This window comes from Argiope bruennichi, chromosome 10 (assembly GCF_947563725.1).
Source record: "Argiope bruennichi chromosome 10, qqArgBrue1.1, whole genome shotgun sequence".
NCBI lineage: Eukaryota > Metazoa > Arthropoda > Arachnida > Araneae > Araneidae > Argiope > Argiope bruennichi.
In genome coordinates this window covers 118,077,266-118,099,759 of record NC_079160.1, presented here as the reverse complement: position 1 = coordinate 118,099,759, position 22,494 = coordinate 118,077,266, and the positions used below count along the sequence as shown (strand labels likewise).

The 22,494-nt window shown below is 27.6% G+C and overlaps 1 protein-coding gene across 1 annotated transcript; it reads left to right on the top strand.

Annotated features, from left to right (window-relative positions):
- Positions 1-1,470: 1,470 nt before the first annotated feature.
- On the top strand, positions 1,471-21,966 carry LOC129988788 (U24-ctenitoxin-Pn1a-like). Its single transcript, XM_056097062.1, has 5 exons — positions 1,471-1,583; positions 17,049-17,110; positions 19,474-19,507; positions 19,754-19,984; positions 21,743-21,966. The coding sequence occupies exons 2-5, from the start codon at positions 17,081-17,083 to the stop codon at positions 21,799-21,801; spliced, it is 354 nt and encodes a 117-aa protein (XP_055953037.1). The 5' UTR covers positions 1,471-1,583; positions 17,049-17,080; the 3' UTR covers positions 21,802-21,966.
- Positions 21,967-22,494: the final 528 nt, after the last annotated feature.

The window sequence follows — 22,494 nt, the reverse complement described above, 5'->3', positions numbered from 1 at the left end:
AAAATTGTTACTGTAAAGAGTTACCACAGGATGAACAGATGGACGTAAATATATTTCTCCAGCAAATTTATAATTTAGAAATCATTATACATATGAAGCAAAGGCTATTTTAATCAAGCAAGATAAAAAGTGACAAAGCAAGCATAAATTCTAATGACTACTGTTTCAGATTAGAGGTTCGGTATTTTTTGTAGCGTTGCCATTGATATTAATGAAAATATGACACATTTTTGTTTACTTTCTTATATAAGTGGTATAGAGAAAGTATAATAATCGTCAAAAAAATTCAAACTCGTGTTTTTGACGCATCTCCAAATTTTAGACCTCATTAAGTTCGAAAAAGATATTTTTGAAAAATGTCCGTCTGTCTGAGACAAAGATAACTCAAAAATACTTTGAGCCAGACGGATGAAATTTCGTATACAGATTTTTCACAACTTTATTAGGTTTCTACCAAATTTTGAGTAAAATCTATTAAGTGGAAGAATGTTTGTCTGGCTGTTATAATATGAGTTAAAATGATAATTGTAAAACGAAGAAAGCTAGATGGATAAAATTTGGAACACAGATTTAACATCTGCAATTTAGACCCACTCAAATTTTGAGCCAAGTCCAACAACGAATAAAATGTCTGTAGGTCTGTACTTTCGGAAATACGTAAACGCAAAAATTTAAAAAAAAAACCCAGATTGACTTAAAAATATCAAATTTGGCATAAGATTATGTAAATGCAAATGTAGTTTTCTGAAAAAAAATTTTTTTTAATTGTTTCAGAAAAAAAAGTTACTAAAACACAAATTCTATTTTCACATGGCAGACATTAATCACGAAATAACTCACCAAAAATGCTAAATTCACACCAAAAGTTATTATTTCGTAACTATTGTATGCCAATGCCATGTAAGATCTTCTCTGGCATGACAAATTTATTAGAGAGTATGTAAGAAAGTTTTGGGAAGACTACTCCAGCTGGTTGTTTTTATTATTATTATCTTTATATCCTTACTTCTTCCAAAAAAATTTTAAAATTACGTGTTTATATAATATTTACTATTTACATATTACATTAAATGCTTGATATGTTGAGCTTGAAGCATAACATTTAAAGCATTTTGCTTCCAATTATTTTTTAAGAAAAATTTTGCAGAATTTAGGAAAAATTATAATTTTTTTTAACGTATATAATTGTGTTCCAAGGTTATTTCTAAAAGCATCGTTTTATATTCTTTTCCTAATAAATTACCTCAAAGCTATCAATATCCCTAAAAATCAAATCTTGAATGGTGATATAATTTATTACGTGTATATTTTGAAATTCTATCTTTTGGATTGTTCAAGTAGAAAAAAGTAAATCATTCCAAAATGATTCAACGGATGAAATTGCTGATGATTTCACGTTTCTCTTTCTGAAGTTATTATAAAAATAAAAATACAATGTCAGTCAATCAGAGAAAAATATAGTATAAAATGACATTATAAAATAGAGGGATATTGTCGTGGCTCAGAGAACAGAGTCGTAAAACATCCTTTCCACCTGTGGCCTCTCTTACAATATATACATTCTCTCCCTATTCTAAAGAAAGGTGAGTTTATCGTTTGTTCTTTTCACCCAGTTAAGCAGATAAGCAATCTTTCTCAAAGTAATTATCACGCAAACTTGCATTATCAAATATATGCTTTTTTTAAATACTAGTTAAATAATCTATTAATTTAAAATAATTATGAAGATGAAAGAAGTTCTTTCCCCAGCCCTAAATACTGGTATGAATTCTACACTTTTACATAGTTGCTTTTGACCTCCATATATGTCATCATTGATTGCATATTCTCCATCATCCTTCATTTTTGAAAGAAATTTCACAAACATTCCTCTTTGTACTTTCTCTGTGGAGGAGTACAAAACACAATGAAATTCCCAGAATCCAATTACATTACCGATTTCGACAGTTTTTATTTCATTAGAAAGGTCATCACGTTTTGATGTATCAGCAAAGGTCGCTTTTCTGCCTTTACTCTTCATTTCAATCTTTAATAAATATTAAAGATTGAAATGAAGAGTAAAGGCAGAATTAACTTTGTCATGACCTCCAGTCTCAACAATGAAATCGATTTCGCCAATTAAATTTCGAACATAGATACTTAATAACTAATAATAAGATTTTTCTACATTGATTGTGAAACTCCAGTTTGAATAATAGTTTCATGTGGTGTAATAAGATGCCGTTCATCAAAATTAGGGGACATTATATAAGTAATGCTTTTAATATGGTGAGCAGAAACTGGTTATCGATGGCGGCTAGTCAATTTGAAAACTATATAATTCCTAACGATGTGTAATTAGGGGTTAATTTCAGAGTTGATCTTTCATAAAACGAATACAAATGCAACTGTTTGGAAAAAGATCTTTCTGACTAAAATATAAGTTTTTTTTTTAAATATTTAAAAAAAAAACATTAATAAAATTTTTTGGACAATTATTCTAGTTGACATGCCATATGTACTAAGTGTGGTAGAAGATCAATCGAAGTCCAATCCTTTGAACAGATGTGGTGTGAACGATTAGATGGCGGTTCCCGGTGCATTGTTTTTGATCCTTCGATCAACAAATCAAAAGTGCAAGATATGCCCCAAAATAAAAATATATAGAATCAAGAATAAAGAAAGTAAAGAATCAAGATTATTTAAACTTTGACAATAATAAAACAAGTCCCTGATGTTTTTCCCCCTTTCTGCTCAGGATTTTTTTATGATTTTAAAACCAATTTAAACTCAAAATGTTACATGATAAACTTGAAAATAACTATATTTATTAAAAATCCTTCTGAAAGATGAAGATTTCGAAAAATTAAATGCTATTTGTTCGAAAGTTATTGTGGGTTTATGTGGCGTAGCAAATTTTTATTTCGTTTCTGAAACGTCACGCAGCTGAAACAGCTTACGATGATGCCTGTTTTTAAGTTCCGAAGAAGCTGTTTGTTATCTTTCAATAACACTAAGTTATTTAGAGCAAATTGGGCATTCAAGTGTAATTAACAGTTGATACTCTTCATTTTCTAAAATAACACTCATGATTCTTGAAACGCTACTCTCAAAACATTTCTATGATTCGGGCAAACATCGTAAAATAACCCAAACATTAAAAGATCGAATATCACAAATGGTCACACTTGTTTTGTTGAAATAAATGAGATTGTTGTAAAAGTGTTTCGTAATCAGAATCAGAAACAATTATTATACATGAAGTTTATAATGCATTACAACCAATTTCAGAAAAATAAGATCAGTTAAGAATGAAAAGTATAAAAATTTGCAAAATAGGTATTGCTTTAATTTTACTCTATAAGTGTTAAATAATATGATGTATTATTAATGATGTATACAATTCTTTTTTTACTTTCTCGCGCACGTCAAGCACAAAGGAAGATATAATCGTGAGGGGATGTTGCCAAAATATTGTAATACTGAAATAAATAAAAAAAAATCGAATTCCAGAATTTTGACGAATCTCCACATCTCATACTTCCAATAGTTCGAAAAACACTTGTCTTCCTGTGAATACGGTTACTCAATAACGCTTTGAGCTAGATGGATGGAATTTGGTTTATTGACTAACAGCTAGAACAAACAGCTAGATTCTTATTAAATTTTGAATGAAATATATTTAGAGGAGATATGTTTGTATGGTGAATTCAGTAACAAAATCTATCCAGATAAAATTTGTTGCAAACGTTAGCAACTAAAATAAAGATTTTTAGATTTTGAACCAAAAGTGTGAAAGGCTTCACCCGTGGTCTGTCGGTCTGTCGTTTATATACATGCAATCGTAATAATTCTTTAACTCAATGACTTGAATGAATGAAATTCGGTATGCTATCTTGTAATCTTGAACTGTAGTTCCTTGTCAATTTTTTGGTTTCATTCAATCGGCAAAAATGTCTTCAAAATACATTTCATGATAAATTCAGTCCAAATCCAAGATTAACGCTAAAGATGAAAAGAGGCAGTCGATTCTCCATGGTCGAATGGTCATAGCACTGATCTCATAATCCAAAGATTGTGAGTTCGAATCCCGCTAGAGGCAATGCGATACACAATTTGTGTAAATAATTCTTTATTTTAAGTTTCCCTTTATTTCATGTTCCAGAAGATTCTGGACATTTCTTTAGTTTACCAGACAAGTGTTCTGGACTTTTCTTACTGTGTCCAGAAAAGTATTCTGGAACTTTCCCTGCTAGTATAAAAGCAGAAGATTTGTCAGTCTCTGTGTTTTCATTTCAGAGTTGAGTTAATAAATTGGTTTAGCTCTACTTCTTGTGTGTGTCATTGAGTTCTATCCTAAAGTATCTATAAGACAATATTTCATAACTATTATTCGTTGATGCCATGTAAGGCATTTGGGACCTTATCCAATGTCCCTAATTTGATGCAGGGGGAGGTGATTTAGTTTACTTTAGTTATATTAACATCCCGTTTAAAGCACTAGGGCTATTTTGGGACGGACATCGTCATTTTGAACCTCGGTCAGATGACAAGGACGACACACGAGCTGGCACCCTCCTCTCCACACCAGACCACACCAGCGTGAGGAGCAGGGGGAGGTGGATCAGACTTTGAATAAAGAGCATGAAAGAAAGTTACAGGAAGGCCACTCCTTTTAGTTACTTTCTCATATGCAAAGTGGGCATCGAGAAAGTTATAGCCATCAAAAAATTTAACCTCTTGATTTTTCTGAAGCTTCAATGATTGGAACCCTTCGAATCCGAGAAACATATATTTGACATAATGTTTGTCTGTCTGTCTGTGCACACTATAACTCAAAAAATGTATTGAGCTAGAGGAATGAAATTCAACACGTATTCATCCAATCTTTATGTTATTCTCAAAATCTACACAATCCAATCACAAGAATAAATTTGCGGAATTCTGACAAAATAGTTAAAAGGAAGTCCACATATTTCTGTTCGCATACTTGACAAAGCGATGGCTCAAACGCAAAATGGAGCTAACTTGATGAAATGCAGCACATTTCTCAGAGTCAAAAATGTAAATTGAAAATTGGAACCGAATCCTTCAACAGGATAAACATTTTCCACTCTATGTGTTTTGAAAGTATTCGAATGCGTTATTCAAAAAAACAACATTAGATAAATGATCGTCTTGTATGGTCTTTCGAAGAAATGTCTAAGTGTGTATTAACATTTGGGTCTAACGGGTCGAAAGGCAGAAATCCAATTTCATCCGAATAAGAAAACGTAATAGTGTATCACTACCCATTGAAGTCAGTGTTAGAACTCTCTCTTTTGTGGACTTTGGTGCAATCTTTGAGGATTTGTCATCTCTTTCTCTCTCTTCCTTCAGTACTTTCAGGGGATGCAGATTCTTACAAGGAGAATTGAAAGGAAGGTGATATACTTTCTTAAAATAATCGGAAGGCAAGAGGAGAGCGATTTCTCCATTTTATAAAAACTTTTCATTGTAAATACCTTCATCAAAATAAATCATATAAATAAAAAAGATTTGCACCTCTTAAATTGTAAAAGATGAATGCAACAACTGCACATTGTTTATTACCGTCTTGACTTCATTAACGTGAATAAGGAGATTTAGAGATTTATTCATAACAGGCACTTCACAGCTTCATTAAAATAGCTCCTCTTACATTTTAATAATACTGTCAAGTAGACCATAAGTCCCTTAATCAGTTGAGGCAAAGCAAGATATGCTTGACAATTTGAATTTTGAGAAGAACATGGGTTTTGTTCTGAATGTGCTGCTTAACAACATTCTTCAAAATTTGGTATACCCAGTTATAATCTTTAGAAATAAATTGCTCTCTACGATATGATTGGCTGAATGAGAAATGAAATACAAATGAGGGTGAAAAGTTAAATTTCCCGGACACAAATTATCCTCTATATACTGGTGCTAACAAACTGTAATGATCTTATCTAAACTTTCTCTCACAATCTCCAATAAAGGTCTTCTCCTTACTACAAATATATATATATATATATATTGCAGATTTTGGGTAAGGCCTCAAATTCTTTGCATGGCATTTGTGAAATGACAGTTACGAAATATAGATCTTTGGCATGAGTCTAGTATTTTTATTGAAGCTATAACTGGACTATATATTTTAGACGCTATTTTGCAAGCCAATGGGCTCCAAGATTTGACATAGAACTATAATTAAAATCACATTTAACCCTTTCTAGGGTCGTGGGAAGTATGCTTCCCACCAAATTTATCAATATTTGTATGAAATTTTGTAGGTTGGCATAAGTTCTGACAAATATTTTTAGTAAAACAGAAACTTAGATGCTTCAGTTCTTTATCTCACACAAAATGGTGTGTCTTGATTTGTTACTTAATTATTAATTTACCAAATGAATTAATGAATCAAATTAAATTTATCTAATAAGCTAAATGAATCCCTTTTCTTATTCTAATTTCAAGCCTAAAAATATTTTAACATAATATGACTCGAAAAAAAATGGCCCTTTAAAGGGTTAAATCACTAGATAAAAACCGAATTTCATTGATTTAGCCCATTGCATTTAAACGCTATTGCATATATTGCAACGTGAAGATTCGTTCAAATTTTTTGAAGATTTTTGACAATTACATACTTCTTCAATATTTCGTATGGCACACTAACCAATTATCCAAAATTTAAAAAAAATCATCAACAAATATTGTAGCATGCATGTGAAATCACAAACCGATACACGGTCAGTCATTTGAAAGATATGGTTTAAAATTTCATAAGTATCTATATTTTAGATGATAAACATATGTACCAAATTTTATTTATTTAATTCTTTTCGTTTTGTAGTTATCGAGTCCATTTGTACTTGAATAGCCAGACAGTTAGACTTTCTGTGAATGGATTTCTCTCAAAATCTACAAATTTGGTTGTATTTCCATATACCAAATTTCAGCTGTCTAATTCAAAGCATTTTTGAGTTATTGTGTCCATAGATAGACCAACAGAGATACGTATTGGCAAAAATGTGTTTTTCAAACATACGGAGGTCTGCAACGTGAAGATTCGTTCAAATTTTTTGAAGATTTTTGACAATTACATACTTCTTCAATATTTCGTATGGCACACTAACCAATTATCCAAAATTTAAAAAAAATCATCAACAAATATTGTAGCATGCATGTGAAATCACAAACCGATACACGGTCAGTCATTTGAAAGATATGGTTTAAAATTTCATAAGTATCTATATTTTAGATGATAAACATATGTACCAAATTTTATTTATTTAATTCTTTTCGTTTTGTAGTTATCGAGTCCATTTGTACTTGAATAGCCAGACAGTTAGACTTTCTGTGAATGGATTTCTCTCAAAATCTACAAATTTGGTTGTATTTCCATATACCAAATTTCAGCTGTCTAATTCAAAGCATTTTTGAGTTATTGTGTCCATAGATAGACCAACAGAGATACGTATTGGCAAAAATGTGTTTTTCAAACATACGGAGGTCTGCAACGTGAAGATTCGTTCAAATTTTTTGAAGATTTTTGACAATTACATACTTCTTCAATATTTCGTATGGCACACTAACCAATTATCCAAAATTTAAAAAAAATCATCAACAAATATTGTAGCATGCATGTGAAATCACAAACCGATACACGGTCAGTCATTTGAAAGATATGGTTTAAAATTTCATAAGTATCTATATTTTAGATGATAAACATATGTACCAAATTTTATTTATTTAATTCTTTTCGTTTTGTAGTTATCGAGTCCATTTGTACTTGAATAGCCAGACAGTTAGACTTTCTGTGAATGGATTTCTCTCAAAATCTACAAATTTGGTTGTATTTCCATATACCAAATTTCAGCTGTCTAATTCAAAGCATTTTTGAGTTATTGTGTCCATAGATAGACCAACAGAGATACGTATTGGCAAAAATGTGTTTTTCAAACATACGGAGGTCTGCAACGTGAAGATTCGTTCAAATTTTTTGAAGATTTTTGACAATTACATACTTCTTCAATATTTCGTATGGCACACTAACCAATTATCCAAAATTTAAAAAAAATCATCAACAAATATTGTAGCATGCATGTGAAATCACAAACCGATACACGGTCAGTCATTTGAAAGATATGGTTTAAAATTTCATAAGTATCTATATTTTAGATGATAAACATATGTACCAAATTTTATTTATTTAATTCTTTTCGTTTTGTAGTTATCGAGTCCATTTGTACTTGAATAGCCAGACAGTTAGACTTTCTGTGAATGGATTTCTCTCAAAATCTACAAATTTGGTTGTATTTCCATATACCAAATTTCAGCTGTCTAATTCAAAGCATTTTTGAGTTATTGTGTCCATAGATAGACCAACAGAGATACGTATTGGCAAAAATGTGTTTTTCAAACATACGGAGGTCTGCAACGTGAAGATTCGTTCAAATTTTTTGAAGATTTTTGACAATTACATACTTCTTCAATATTTCGTATGGCACACTAACCAATTATCCAAAATTTAAAAAAAATCATCAACAAATATTGTAGCATGCATGTGAAATCACAAACCGATACACGGTCAGTCATTTGAAAGATATGGTTTAAAATTTCATAAGTATCTATATTTTAGATGATAAACATATGCACCAAATTTTATTTATTTAATTCTTTTCGTTTTGTAGTTATCGAGTCCATTTGTACTTGAATAGCCAGACAGTTAGACTTTCTGTGAATGGATTTCTCTCAAAATCTACAAATTTGGTTGTATTTCCATATACCAAATTTCAGCTGTCTAATTCAAAGCATTTTTGAGTTATTGTGTCCATAGATAGACCAACAGAGATACGTATTGGCAAAAATGTGTTTTTCAAACATACGGAGGTCTGCAACGTGAAGATTCGTTCAAATTTTTTGAAGATTTTTGACAATTACATACTTCTTCAATATTTCGTATGGCACACTAACCAATTATCCAAAATTTAAAAAAAATCATCAACAAATATTGTAGCATGCATGTGAAATCACAAACCGATACACGGTCAGTCATTTGAAAGATATGGTTTAAAATTTCATAAGTATCTATATTTTAGATGATAAACATATGTACCAAATTTTATTTATTTAATTCTTTTCGTTTTGTAGTTATCGAGTCCATTTGTACTTGAATAGCCAGACAGTTAGACTTTCTGTGAATGGATTTCTCTCAAAATCTACAAATTTGGTTGTATTTCCATATACCAAATTTCAGCTGTCTAATTCAAAGCATTTTTGAGTTATTGTGTCCATAGATAGACCAACAGAGATACGTATTGGCAAAAATGTGTTTTTCAAACATACGGAGGTCTGCAACGTGAAGATTCGTTCAAATTTTTTGAAGATTTTTGACAATTACATACTTCTTCAATATTTCGTATGGCACACGAACCAATTATCCAAAATTTAAAAAAAATCATCAACAAATATTGTAGCATGTAACAGGGAACAACAAATGTTGGAACAACTGAACAGTAAATATAACTCTCACACTTTTCTTTAAAAAAGTGTTGCTTTATTTTTCTTTTAGTGATAGGGAATGATGTTGTTTTATTTTTTAATCCGCTGAAATTATCGCGATATATTTGTGATGTGAGCACTTAATATTATTATGTACTTTTATTTTACGGGAATTGTTTCATTTTGGGGTTCCTAGCTTCCTGACAAAGAAGATTTTTGAAATTTTCTCCATGTTTTCGATGTCAACAAAGTAATAAAAGTATAATTAAAAGAGCATAGCTATCAATTAATAAGTTACTTTAATTAAAATTTAATTCTATACTGACCACATTTTCTGATAATGACTCTGTTGGAAATTTACAACTTCCTTAACATTTCTAATACATTTATAAATAAAAAGACTGAATTATAGAATGATTAAAAGTGAAAGCCACTTATTTTAATAAAAGGCTTTAAAAATGAGGATTCTTTTATCTATTTTTTTAAGGATTTCTTTTTATTCTAACATTTTTAAAGTTTGTACATTTATGTACTCTCAATGAAAGCATGTCTTTTTGAATGTACATCATTTTAATATATTCAGAAATTAATAATTAATTAATTTAATTTTTACCATAGGCACCATCTGGTGATAAAATTTAAATTAATTTATTCAGAATCAATGAATTAAAAATTGGTTATAAGATTCCATAATGTTTATAATAATAAATTATAAATTAATAACTAAAAGATAGAATTATTTAAAATAAAAAAGTATGCTTTTGTGATGCATGACTAAGACTGCGCGTATAAAACTATTTTTATTAAATTAATTTCTTCAATGTCAAAAATTAAGTAATTCGTCATTGAATTTATTTATGTTTTTCAAATATACGTCGAAAGATTTTCCTTAGAGAAAATTCTAAATGGAATATAGGATAATAATTAGATACAAGAATTGTGCATTGGACATTTTTCCTTGTGAATTATACGAAATAGTGATAGATAATTATTAATAGGGAGAAAAAGAGTCGGAAACCTTACTTTCAGAGCCTGATTTCAACGTGAAGATTTTTTACTTGTGTTTCATTATATGATGTCATCAAATTATTTGAATGTATATAATTTCGGGTGTTTACAAATTTCTATTTCTTGATTTCTGCAATTAGTAGGACAAATAACTCTCCCTCTGTATTGGATTTATATAAAGGCATAAAGAATAGCTTAATAGACAAGTATGTTTTATATTATACAGGTGATTCAAAAATTATTGTATAAACTTCATTGTAAATCAGTAAATTGAAACATTTTTTTTGATACAAGCATGAAATCGCAAAAGCAAAGTGCGATGAAGGAGCATAACATAACAAAAGAAGTGGAAGTAGTAAAATGATATAACACAAGGTTAATAGAATACAAATTAACAATAATACAATAATTCACTACAATATCATACATAGCATAAAATCACAATCAATGTAATTATTACACATTTTATATAGCAAAAAATTATTGTATAAACTTCATTGTAAATTAGTAAATTGAAACATTTTGTTTGATACAAGCATGAAATCGCAAAAGCAAAGTGCGATGAAGGAGCATAACATAACAAAAGAAGTGGAAGTAGTAAAATGATATAACACAAGGTTAATAGAATACAAATTAACAATAATACAATAATTCACTACAATATCATACATAGCATAAAATCACAATCAATGTAATTATTACACATTTTATATAGCAAAAAATTATTGTATAAACTTCATTGTAAATTAGTAAATTGAAACATTTTGTTTGATACAAGCATGAAATCGCAAAAGCAAAGTGCGATGAAGGAGCATAACATAACAAAAGAAGTGGAAGTAGTAAAATGATATAACACAAGGTTAATAGAATACAAATTAACAATAATACACTAATTCACTACAATATCATACATAGCATAAAATCACAATCAATGTAATTATTACACATTTTATATAGCAAAAAATTATTGTATAAACTTCATTGTAAATTAGTAAATTGAAACATTTTGTTTGATACAAGCATGAAATCGCAAAAGCAAAGTGCGATGAAGGAGCATAACATAACAAAAGAAGTGGAAGTAGTAAAATGATATAACACAAGGTTAATAGAATACAAATTAACAATAATACAATAATTCACTACAATATCATACATAGCATAAAATCACAATCAATGTAATTATTACACATTTTATATAGCAAAAAATTATTGTATAAACTTCATTGTAAATTAGTAAATTGAAACATTTTGTTTGATACAAGCATGAAATCGCAAAAGCAAAGTGCGATGAAGGAGCATAACATAACAAAAGAAGTGGAAGTAGTAAAATGATATAACACAAGGTTAATAGAATACAAATTAACAATAATACAATAATTCACTACAATAGCATACATAGCATAAAATCACAATCAATGTAATTATTACACATTTTATATAGCAAAAAATTATTGTATAAACTTCATTGTAAATTAGTAAATTGAAACATTTTGTTTGATACAAGCATGAAATCGCAAAAGCAAAGTGCGATGAAGGAGCATAACATAACAAAAGAAGTGGAAGTAGTAAAATGATATAACACAAGGTTAATAGAATACAAATTAACAATAATACACTAATTCACTACAATATCATACATAGCATAAAATCACAATCAATGTAATTATTACACATTTTATATAGCAAAAAATTATTGTATAAACTTCATTGTAAATTAGTAAATTGAAACATTTTGTTTGATACAAGCATGAAATCGCAAAAGCAAAGTGCGATGAAGGAGCATAACATAACAAAAGAAGTGGAAGTAGTAAAATGATATAACACAAGGTTAATAGAATACAAATTAACAATAATACAATAATTCACTACAATATCATACATAGCATAAAATCACAATCAATGTAATTATTACACATTTTATATAGCAAAAAATTATTGTATAAACTTCATTGTAAATTAGTAAATTGAAACATTTTGTTTGATACAAGCATGAAATCGCAAAAGCAAAGTGCGATGAAGGAGCATAACATAACAAAAGAAGTGGAAGTAGTAAAATGATATAACACAAGGTTAATAGAATACAAATTAACAATAATACAATAATTCACTACAATATCATACATAGCATAAAATCACAATCAATGTAATTATTACACATTTTATATAGCAAAAAATTATTGTATAAACTTCATTGTAAATTAGTAAATTGAAACATTTTGTTTGATACAAGCATGAAATCGCAAAAGCAAAGTGCGATGAAGGAGCATAACATAACAAAAGAAGTGGAAGTAGTAAAATGATATAACACAAGGTTAATAGAATACAAATTAACAATAATACAATAATTCACTACAATATCATACATAGCATAAAATCACAATCAATGTAATTATTACACATTTTATATAGCAAAAAATTATTGTATAAACTTCATTGTAAATTAGTAAATTGAAACATTTTGTTTGATACAAGCATGAAATCGCAAAAGCAAAGTGCGATGAAGGAGCATAACATAACAAAAGAAGTAGAAGTAGTAAAATGATATAACACAAGGTTAATAGAATACAAATTAACAATAATACAATAATACACTACAATATCATACATAGCATAAAATCACAATCAATGTAATTATTACACATTTTATATAGCAAAAAATTATTGTATAAACTTCATTGTAAATTAGTAAATTGAAACATTTTGTTTGATACAAGCATGAAATCGCAAAAGAAAAGTGCGATGAAGGAGCATAACATAACAAAAGAAGTGGAAGTAGTAAAATGATATAACACAAGGTTAATAGAATACAAATTAACAATAATACAATAATTCACTACAATATCATACATAGCATAAAATCACAATCAATGTAATTATTACACATTTTATATAGCAAAAAATTATTGTATAAACTTCATTGTAAATTAGTAAATTGAAACATTTTGTTTGATACAAGCATGAAATCGCAAAAGCAAAGTGCGATGAAGGAGCATAACATAACAAAAGAAGTGGAAGTAGTAAAATGATATAACACAAGGTTAATAGAATACAAATTAACAATAATACACTAATTCACTACAATATCATACATAGCATAAAATCACAATCAATGTAATTATTACACATTTTATATAGCAAAAAATTATTGTATAAACTTCATTGTAAATTAGTAAATTGAAACATTTTGTTTGATACAAGCATGAAATCGCAAAAGCAAAGTGCGATGAAGGAGCATAACATAACAAAAGAAGTGGAAGTAGTAAAATGATATAACACAAGGTTAATAGAATACAAATTAACAATAATACAATAATTCACTACAATATCATACATAGCATAAAATCACAATCAATGTAATTATTACACATTTTATATAGCAAAAAATTATTGTATAAACTTCATTGTAAATTAGTAAATTGAAACATTTTGTTTGATACAAGCATGAAATCGCAAAAGCAAAGTGCGATGAAGGAGCATAACATAACAAAAGAAGTGGAAGTAGTAAAATGATATAACACAAGGTTAATAGAATACAAATTAACAATAATACAATAATTCACTACAATATCATACATAGCATAAAATCACAATCAATGTAATTATTACACATTTTATATAGCAAAAAATTATTGTATAAACTTCATTGTAAATTAGTAAATTGAAACATTTTGTTTGATACAAGCATGAAATCGCAAAAGCAAAGTGCGATGAAGGAGCATAACATAACAAAAGAAGTGGAAGTAGTAAAATGATATAACACAAGGTTAATAGAATACAAATTAACAATAATACACTATTTCACTACAATATCATACATAGCATAAAATCACAATCAATGTAATTATTACACATTTTATATAGCAAAAAATTATTGTATAAACTTCATTGTAAATTAGTAAATTGAAACATTTTGTTTGATACAAGCATGAAATCGCAAAAGCAAAGTGCGATGAAGGAGCATAACATAACAAAAGAAGTGGAAGTAGTAAAATGATATAACACAAGGTTAATAGAATACAAATTAACAATAATACAATAATTCACTACAATATCATACATAGCATAAAATCACAATCAATGTAATTATTACACATTTTATATAGCAAAAAATTATTGTATAAACTTCATTGTAAATTAGTAAATTGAAACATTTTGTTTGATACAAGCATGAAATCGCAAAAGCAAAGTGCGATGAAGGAGCATAACATAACAAAAGAAGTGGAAGTAGTAAAATGATATAACACAAGGTTAATAGAATACAAATTAACAATAATACACTAATTCACTACAATATCATACATAGCATAAAATCACAATCAATGTAATTATTACACATTTTATATAGCAAAAAATTATTGTATAAACTTCATTGTAAATTAGTAAATTGAAACATTTTGTTTGATACAAGCATGAAATCGCAAAAGCAAAGTGCGATGAAGGAGCATAACATAACAAAAGAAGTGGAAGTAGTAAAATGATATAACACAAGGTTAATAGAATACAAATTAACAATAATACAATAATTCACTACAATATCATACATAGCATAAAATCACAATCAATGTAATTATTACACATTTTATATAGCAAAAAATTATTGTATAAACTTCATTCTAAATTAGTAAATTGAAACATTTTGTTTGATACAAGCATGAAATCGCAAAAGCAAAGTGCGATGAAGGAGCATAACATAACAAAAGAAGTGGAAGTAGTAAAATGATATAACACAAGGTTAATAGAATACAAATTAACAATAATACACTAATTCACTACAATATCATACATAGCATAAAATCACAATCAATGTAATTATTACACATTTTATATAGCAAAAAATTATTGTATAAACTTCATTGTAAATTAGTAAATTGAAACATTTTGTTTGATACAAGCATGAAATCGCAAAAGCAAAGTGCGATGAAGGAGCATAACATAACAAAAGAAGTGGAAGTAGTAAAATGATATAACACAAGGTTAATAGAATACAAATTAACAATAATACACTAATTCACTACAATATCATACATAGCATAAAATCACAATCAATGTAATTATTACACATTTTATATAGCAAAAAATTATTGTATAAACTTCATTGTAAATTAGTAAATTGAAACATTTTGTTTGATACAAGCATGAAATCGCAAAAGCAAAGTGCGATGAAGGAGCATAACATAACAAAAGAAGTGGAAGTAGTAAAATGATATAACACAAGGTTAATAGAATACAAATTAACAATAATACAATAATTCACTACAATATCATACATAGCATAAAATCACAATCAATGTAATTATTACACATTTTATATAGCAAAAAATTATTGTATAAACTTCATTGTAAATTAGTAAATTGAAACATTTTGTTTGATACAAGCATGAAATCGCAAAAGCAAAGTGCGATGAAGGAGCATAACATAACAAAAGAAGTGGAAGTAGTAAAATGATATAACACAAGGTTAATAGAATACAAATTAACAATAATACAATAATTCACTACAATATCATACATAGCATAAAATCACAATCAATGTAATTATTACACATTTTATATAGCAAAAAATTATTGTATAAACTTCATTGTAAATTAGTAAATTGAAACATTTTGTTTGATACAAGCATGAAATCGCAAAAGCAAAGTGCGATGAAGGAGCATAACATAACAAAAGAAGTGGAAGTAGTAAAATGATATAACACAAGGTTAATAGAATACAAATTAACAATAATACAATAATACACTACAATATCATACATAGCATAAAATCACAATCAATGTAATTATTACACATTTTATATAGCAAAAAATTATTGTATAAACTTCATTGTAAATTAGTAAATTGAAACATTTTGTTTGATACAAGCATGAAATCGCAAAAGCAAAGTGCGATGAAGGAGCATAACATAACAAAAGAAGTGGAAGTAGTAAAATGATATAACACAAGGTTAATAGAATACAAATTAACAATAATACAATAATACACTACAATATCATACATAGCATAAAATCACAATCAATGTAATTATTACACATTTTATATAGCAAGGCAGATACTGTTGCAGTTAAAGAATACAGACAATGACAAATACAGGCACAATAGAAGTAAAAGCACACCACAATCTTTTAAAAAACAGACAGCATGGCAGATACAAAGACAAGTAGAGGATTCAAGCACAATAAAGGCAACAGCAAAATTTTACCATGACAGATATAAGGACAAAACGCTATAAAGACATCAAACCTTTGGAATACTTAAAGTAAATGTTCCATGAACTTGCCTTCTGCAATGATACACTGTTTGTATATTGCTATTCATGCGATTGTGTCATGAATACTCCTTTTCTGTAGTAAAAATTACTTGTTTCTAAATACTTGACCAACTATTAAAGGTTGTCTCCCAATTTTAAAATTTCTATGAATATGCTTAAAGACTGGAAGAAAATTGCATTTATAGTCCTTCAGTAATAATTTTATATAAGATTTTGGTTTAAGAATTTTTTCTAAAGATTTTTACTAATTATTTTTAAATGGTATATGTTTTCTATATATTTTTACAGTACCGAAGGGGAAAAAACTTCTAATAAGCAACATGAAAAACTTATTTATATTGTTGTTGGTGGTAAGTATAAATAAACTCATTTTCAAGATTTATCCCTAATGTCTTATTTAACAATATATAAGGGTATGCATAGTTAAATACAAGTCCTGGAAGGACATTTAGAGAATTAAATATAATGGAAAGTAGTTGTAAACATTACATATGTAGAGTTAATAATTCTCATCAAATACACGGAAATTTAAATTGAATAACCGAATATTAGTACAATACACGTACATTTTTATTTTCAAGCATTTTCCATAGACTAAACAAAACATCGCCTATAAAGTTAACTTTCGCTTCACCTTAGAATTTCATAAAATCAATTATTTTTTTCATTTTCTCAAGAATATAAGAAATAATAAAAGAATAAATTTAATTAATTTTATGGATGTGAGAGTAATATTCTAATCATTTTCATGTTTTCCATATGAAATTTCTATGTAGTAAGCAAGGTATTGCGTTTTAATAATTTAGTCTCTATTAGTCCTTTGTTATTAGATTTGGAAGTAGACATATAAAAAATACGGTGAATGAGGAACTTGAACGGAATTCGGTAAACTGTCTTGCTATTCTATTAATTATTCTTTCAATGATCACCACATTATTCTCGATTGGAATTTTTGATTGGAAAACCAAATTATTTTTATTGTTGTTATTATTGTTAAATTATTATTATTGTTGTTATTATTGTTAAATTATTATTATTGTTGTTATTATTGTTAAATTATTATTATTGTTGTTATTATTGTTAAATTATTATTATTGTTGTTGTTATTGTTAAATTATTATTATTGTTGTTATTATTGTTAAATTATTATTATTGTTAAATTATTATTATTGTTAAATTATTATTATTGTTGTTATTATTGTTAAATTATTATTATTATTGTAAAATTATTATTATTGTTGTTATTATTGTTAAATTATTATTATTGTTGTTGTTATTGTTAAATTATTATTATTGTTGTTGTTATTGTTAAATTATTATTATTGTTGTTAAATTATTATTTATTGTTGTTTAATAAGAATAAAAAATATTTTATGATCTCCAAAGCACGTAGGGTTCAATAGTAATGCCTTTCTTTCTTTCCACGAAACAGAAATAAAATTAATCTTTAAAAAGATATATTTGTTCCATAATAAATATTCTATCATTCAAAAATCTGGAAAATCTGGATTTGAGCAGATAATAAAATTCTAGAGTAAAGACAATCATTCCTTTAGATAGAAGGAATTTGAAGAATTCAGTATCAAAATAACAGTCACGTTTAATATACAAATAGTGAAAATCATTGACACTTAGTAAATATGTAGATGAGTAAATAAGAAATAGTAGTATAAATGAAAAAAAAACATGTGCTTCTCTTTCTTACAAATATTTTATTATTTCGACCTTTCATCTACAGCTATTAATGGAAGGATGGAAAAACAGAAACATAGAAAGTAGAAAGGGACTTAGAAAGTTCAAAATACAGTAATAACTCATGAAAAAAAACACAAACATTTTTATGGGCATCGCAGTATAAGTTTAAGCAAAGCAAATAATAGTTTTGAGAGGATTTGGATTAGTTTGCAGCAGAAATTGCAACACCAGTTTTGTTATCAGACATCCTTTTAATAACTGTATAAACCTAGTTTACAAAATACGATAATATCTGTAAAAGGTATTTTGTAGTAACTTTAAATAATAAAGTATGTAAAGTGAATTATATATTTCGGTATTAATCTCTGTATATATATATATATATATATATATATATATATATTAGAAGTCTATTTTTGTTTGAATCTTACGGAATTCCACACACATAGACGGAATCAAACAAAAAAATACATATTTCTTAGCATTTAGAGAGATTACTAATCTATTGTTAAAATATCTTTGCTAAAATTTTTCTAGGCCCCTCTAAAATGGATAAAAATGGAGCTAAACTTTTATGCTTTTTGACCATAAGTTCGAAATATATTTTTATACAAAAATTTTTATCACAAATTCAAAATTCAAAAATTAGCTTTTCATTAACTTGCATGTCATGTCCATATAATTTTTCTTTTTTAATCAACCTTTTTCAAAACTGTTTTTTCGAATGTTCTATAAATATAATTAATCTGGAATTATCAATAAAGCTTTAGGGTTTTTAAATGTCCTAAGGATTTAAATATTGTTCAAAGAAATGATACTTGTGTTTTCTTTTTCTTTAACTCATACAAAACAAAACAGAGGAACGCAGGCGGAACCGCGAGTATGCCTTTTAGTAATATACACATTAGATAATGATTTCAATAAAAACGAAACATCATAAAATATTTTCACAACATATTATCTTCTATTCATGTAGCATAAATAAAAATACATATTTTTTTTACTTTTATTTGTTTAGACAACGGCAGCTATCATCACAGAAGCTGTACGAAGTAAGTAACTATAAAAAATATAAGATTATGTCTCTAATAAAATTTTCAAAGTATACTATATAATATTTGCATTTATGTCGATAATGAGTTAATACATTATTTGATATAAAATTTGTTGCGGGAAAAATTTTAAAATTTCTTTTACGCTTCTTGTATATGAAATACACAATGAAAACGTATTAGACCCTACAGATTTCTAATTGTCTCCAATTAACATTATTATCTTTTTATCCTTTCAAAAAACAGCCCAGTCGGACTGCCAAATCCACAGGAACAGAGAAATGAAGAGTATGGCCCCTCTCCCCATGCGCTTAATCCCGAATTGCGACAAAAATGGAGACTACTTGCCCATGCAGTGCTTCCAGAACAGCAAATTCTGCAGGTGCTACAGCAAGGATGGGGATCTGCTCACTCCACCATCCACCAAGTTGAAAAGTTGTGATTGCATAGCGAAGAAGAACGAAATGCAGAAAAAGAGTAAGCTCATTTTCTGTCTCTTCTTCGTGTCTTATCTGCAACCACACAAAGATGGTCTCTTCTTGTGGTTTGAGAAAATCTATTTAATTTGAGTAAAAAACTTAAAATTAGATGACTGATTCATTTAGTCTGAGATGGTGAAAAAATATTCCCTGTATCGGTATTTGGTCAGCTTTGAGAGAGAAAAAAAATTCAAAAATAAGTGCAGTCATACATTTTGGATATATAACGTATGTATATTTTACATACATATACATTTTACATGCATAATTTTATGCTTTATGCTTTTGTTATTTTGATCAAATTTCCAAAGCTTCCCCATTGTATAGTTTAAATTACTGGATTAATGTTTGCATATGGGTATTTTTTTTAAATTTCTATTCATATTTTTTGTATTTTTTTTGCTTCTTTTTTTTTGTTATTATTTCTATATTTTTGTTTTTACTCTTTTGATTCGCATTTGTGCCTTATTTTCCCCGTTTGAAAAAACTTTCTTGAACCATAAATTGAGTATTGATTTATGTGTGTTGGCCTTTTTTAATACTTGTTCACACACAAGGAGCTTATACCTAGAGACTAAATTAATATATATATATATATATATATATATATATATATATATGCGCTTTCGGTAGTCAATTACTACTATTCTAGACATTTTTTTGTCTTCCTGCTCTTGAAGAGTAAGAAAATGATATACCATTCATAGACAGAGAAGTAATATCTGAAACATCATAAGATAATTTGAAGGCATCACGCTCACACTCTTATTCCTTTGACCAACAGGATCCAACTACCCTGAAAGATAAACTCAAATAAATTGACATGGATTAATATCGCTAACTTCTGAAGACTATCTTTGTAAACTAGACGAAAAGAGATTACTGTAGAAATAAATAAAGTAGCAAATGTCCTTTTTTCTAATTTCTGAAGAGAAGCAATGCTAAAATGTAAATTGAATTCGCTTTAAAGTTTCCGATGTTATTGAGTATAATGAATCTGAATTTATGGATTGTGCTTACAAGAGTTGCAGAAATTTATACAAAGGTTTCTTCCCTAGAATTTAAGATGATTTATATGTATAACTTCTTGGTACACTGAAGATAATTGAATCTATATTCTGCAGCATGTACATTAGGATAGAACGAAAATTGCCTTACATTTTTTTTTAGATTTCAGTTTGGTAATAGTGAGGAAAAACTGCTTTTTAGGCTCAAAAACATTTTTTAAAAAATTTGGTTGCAATATTACATTATCTTGAGATGCCACAAAAAGCTTGAAATTTGTTTAAAAAAATGAAAATTTTGAAAATGGGTCTTTAAGAATGTTTCTTAGATTTCAGTTTGGTAATAGTGTGAAAAATTTGTGAGTCAGATTTATATTTTGAAATCTTTTAATTATAATTAAAATTAATTAAAAATTAAGCACGATTATCACATTTTCCCTTAATAAACAACAAAAATATGAAAGCAAATTTTTCTCTCACATTTACAGAGCAAAAAATGCCATATTTCGCTCTATATTTAATTCCTCAAACTTCTAGTTAAAATTTTAATAATATTTCTCTAAGAAGCACCTCTTTATTTTCCTATATATGTGTCGAATTTGAAAGCTTTAAGACAAATGATTTGTCCCTGCTGAACGCCAATATGCACTCACATATTCGTCCTTATTATTAGAAAATATAATTATATACTATTTCTACTAATATATTTCACATAGGTATTGTTCTATACTATTTACTTGCATTGTTTTAAGATTTGTCTCGATCAAGCATACCTCAGTGCAATACCGATGGGACTTACAAGAAATCATAATGGATGGACACCTATGAATCTTTGCTGCTGTGTCCAATCGATGAAGCCACAGGAATTATGTTAAGGAACTTGTTGCTTCAATACAACTTGAAAGAGAAATTCTGCATACCTTTATAAAATTGTAATAATGTATATGAAATACTTCCAATAAATTCATTTATCTTATGTTTCGTCTCTACGTTTTCATTTAATTCTTCATCTGTAAAGTTTCTGAAAATGGTACTTTATAATCAATTTTCCCTTTCAATTCGAAATTTATTAAGGTTTAAAAATTCTAAACAATTGAGTGTTCCAGATGATAATTGAATACATTTGCTTAGTTAAAGCTAAAAAATGCCTCTGAAAAACGTTTATTGTATAAAATAATAGTTGTATAAAATAAGACAAGAGTAGAAACTGTAAACACTAAAATTTTTTTTTAAAAAATTAAGAGAATGAACGGCGTGTAATGGTAGAATTTTAAAAGCAGTAAAAGCCATTAGAAATTTTACATTTGAATATATTCAATTTAAAAATATGTGTGGAACTAAAACATTTTCACTCTCAACATGAAAAAAAAAGAAACGAATTAAAAATTTAAAGTTTGTAAACCTTTTTTCTTACAAAATCTGAAAGACATATTAAATTTATCGAACATAATATCAGAAATATCGAAATATCCAAAAACACTTGCTAAAAATGTTGTGAAATTAA

Coding starts and splice junctions, on each gene's coding strand:
- LOC129988788 (XM_056097062.1), top strand. CDS start 17,081: ATGAAAAACTTATTTATATTGTTGTTGGTG. Junction 19,508..19,753: donor CATCACAGAAGCTGTACGAA/GTAAGTAACTAT, acceptor TTCAAAAAACAG/CCCAGTCGGACTGCCAAATC. Junction 19,985..21,742: donor GAACGAAATGCAGAAAAAGA/GTAAGCTCATTT, acceptor CATTGTTTTAAG/ATTTGTCTCGATCAAGCATA.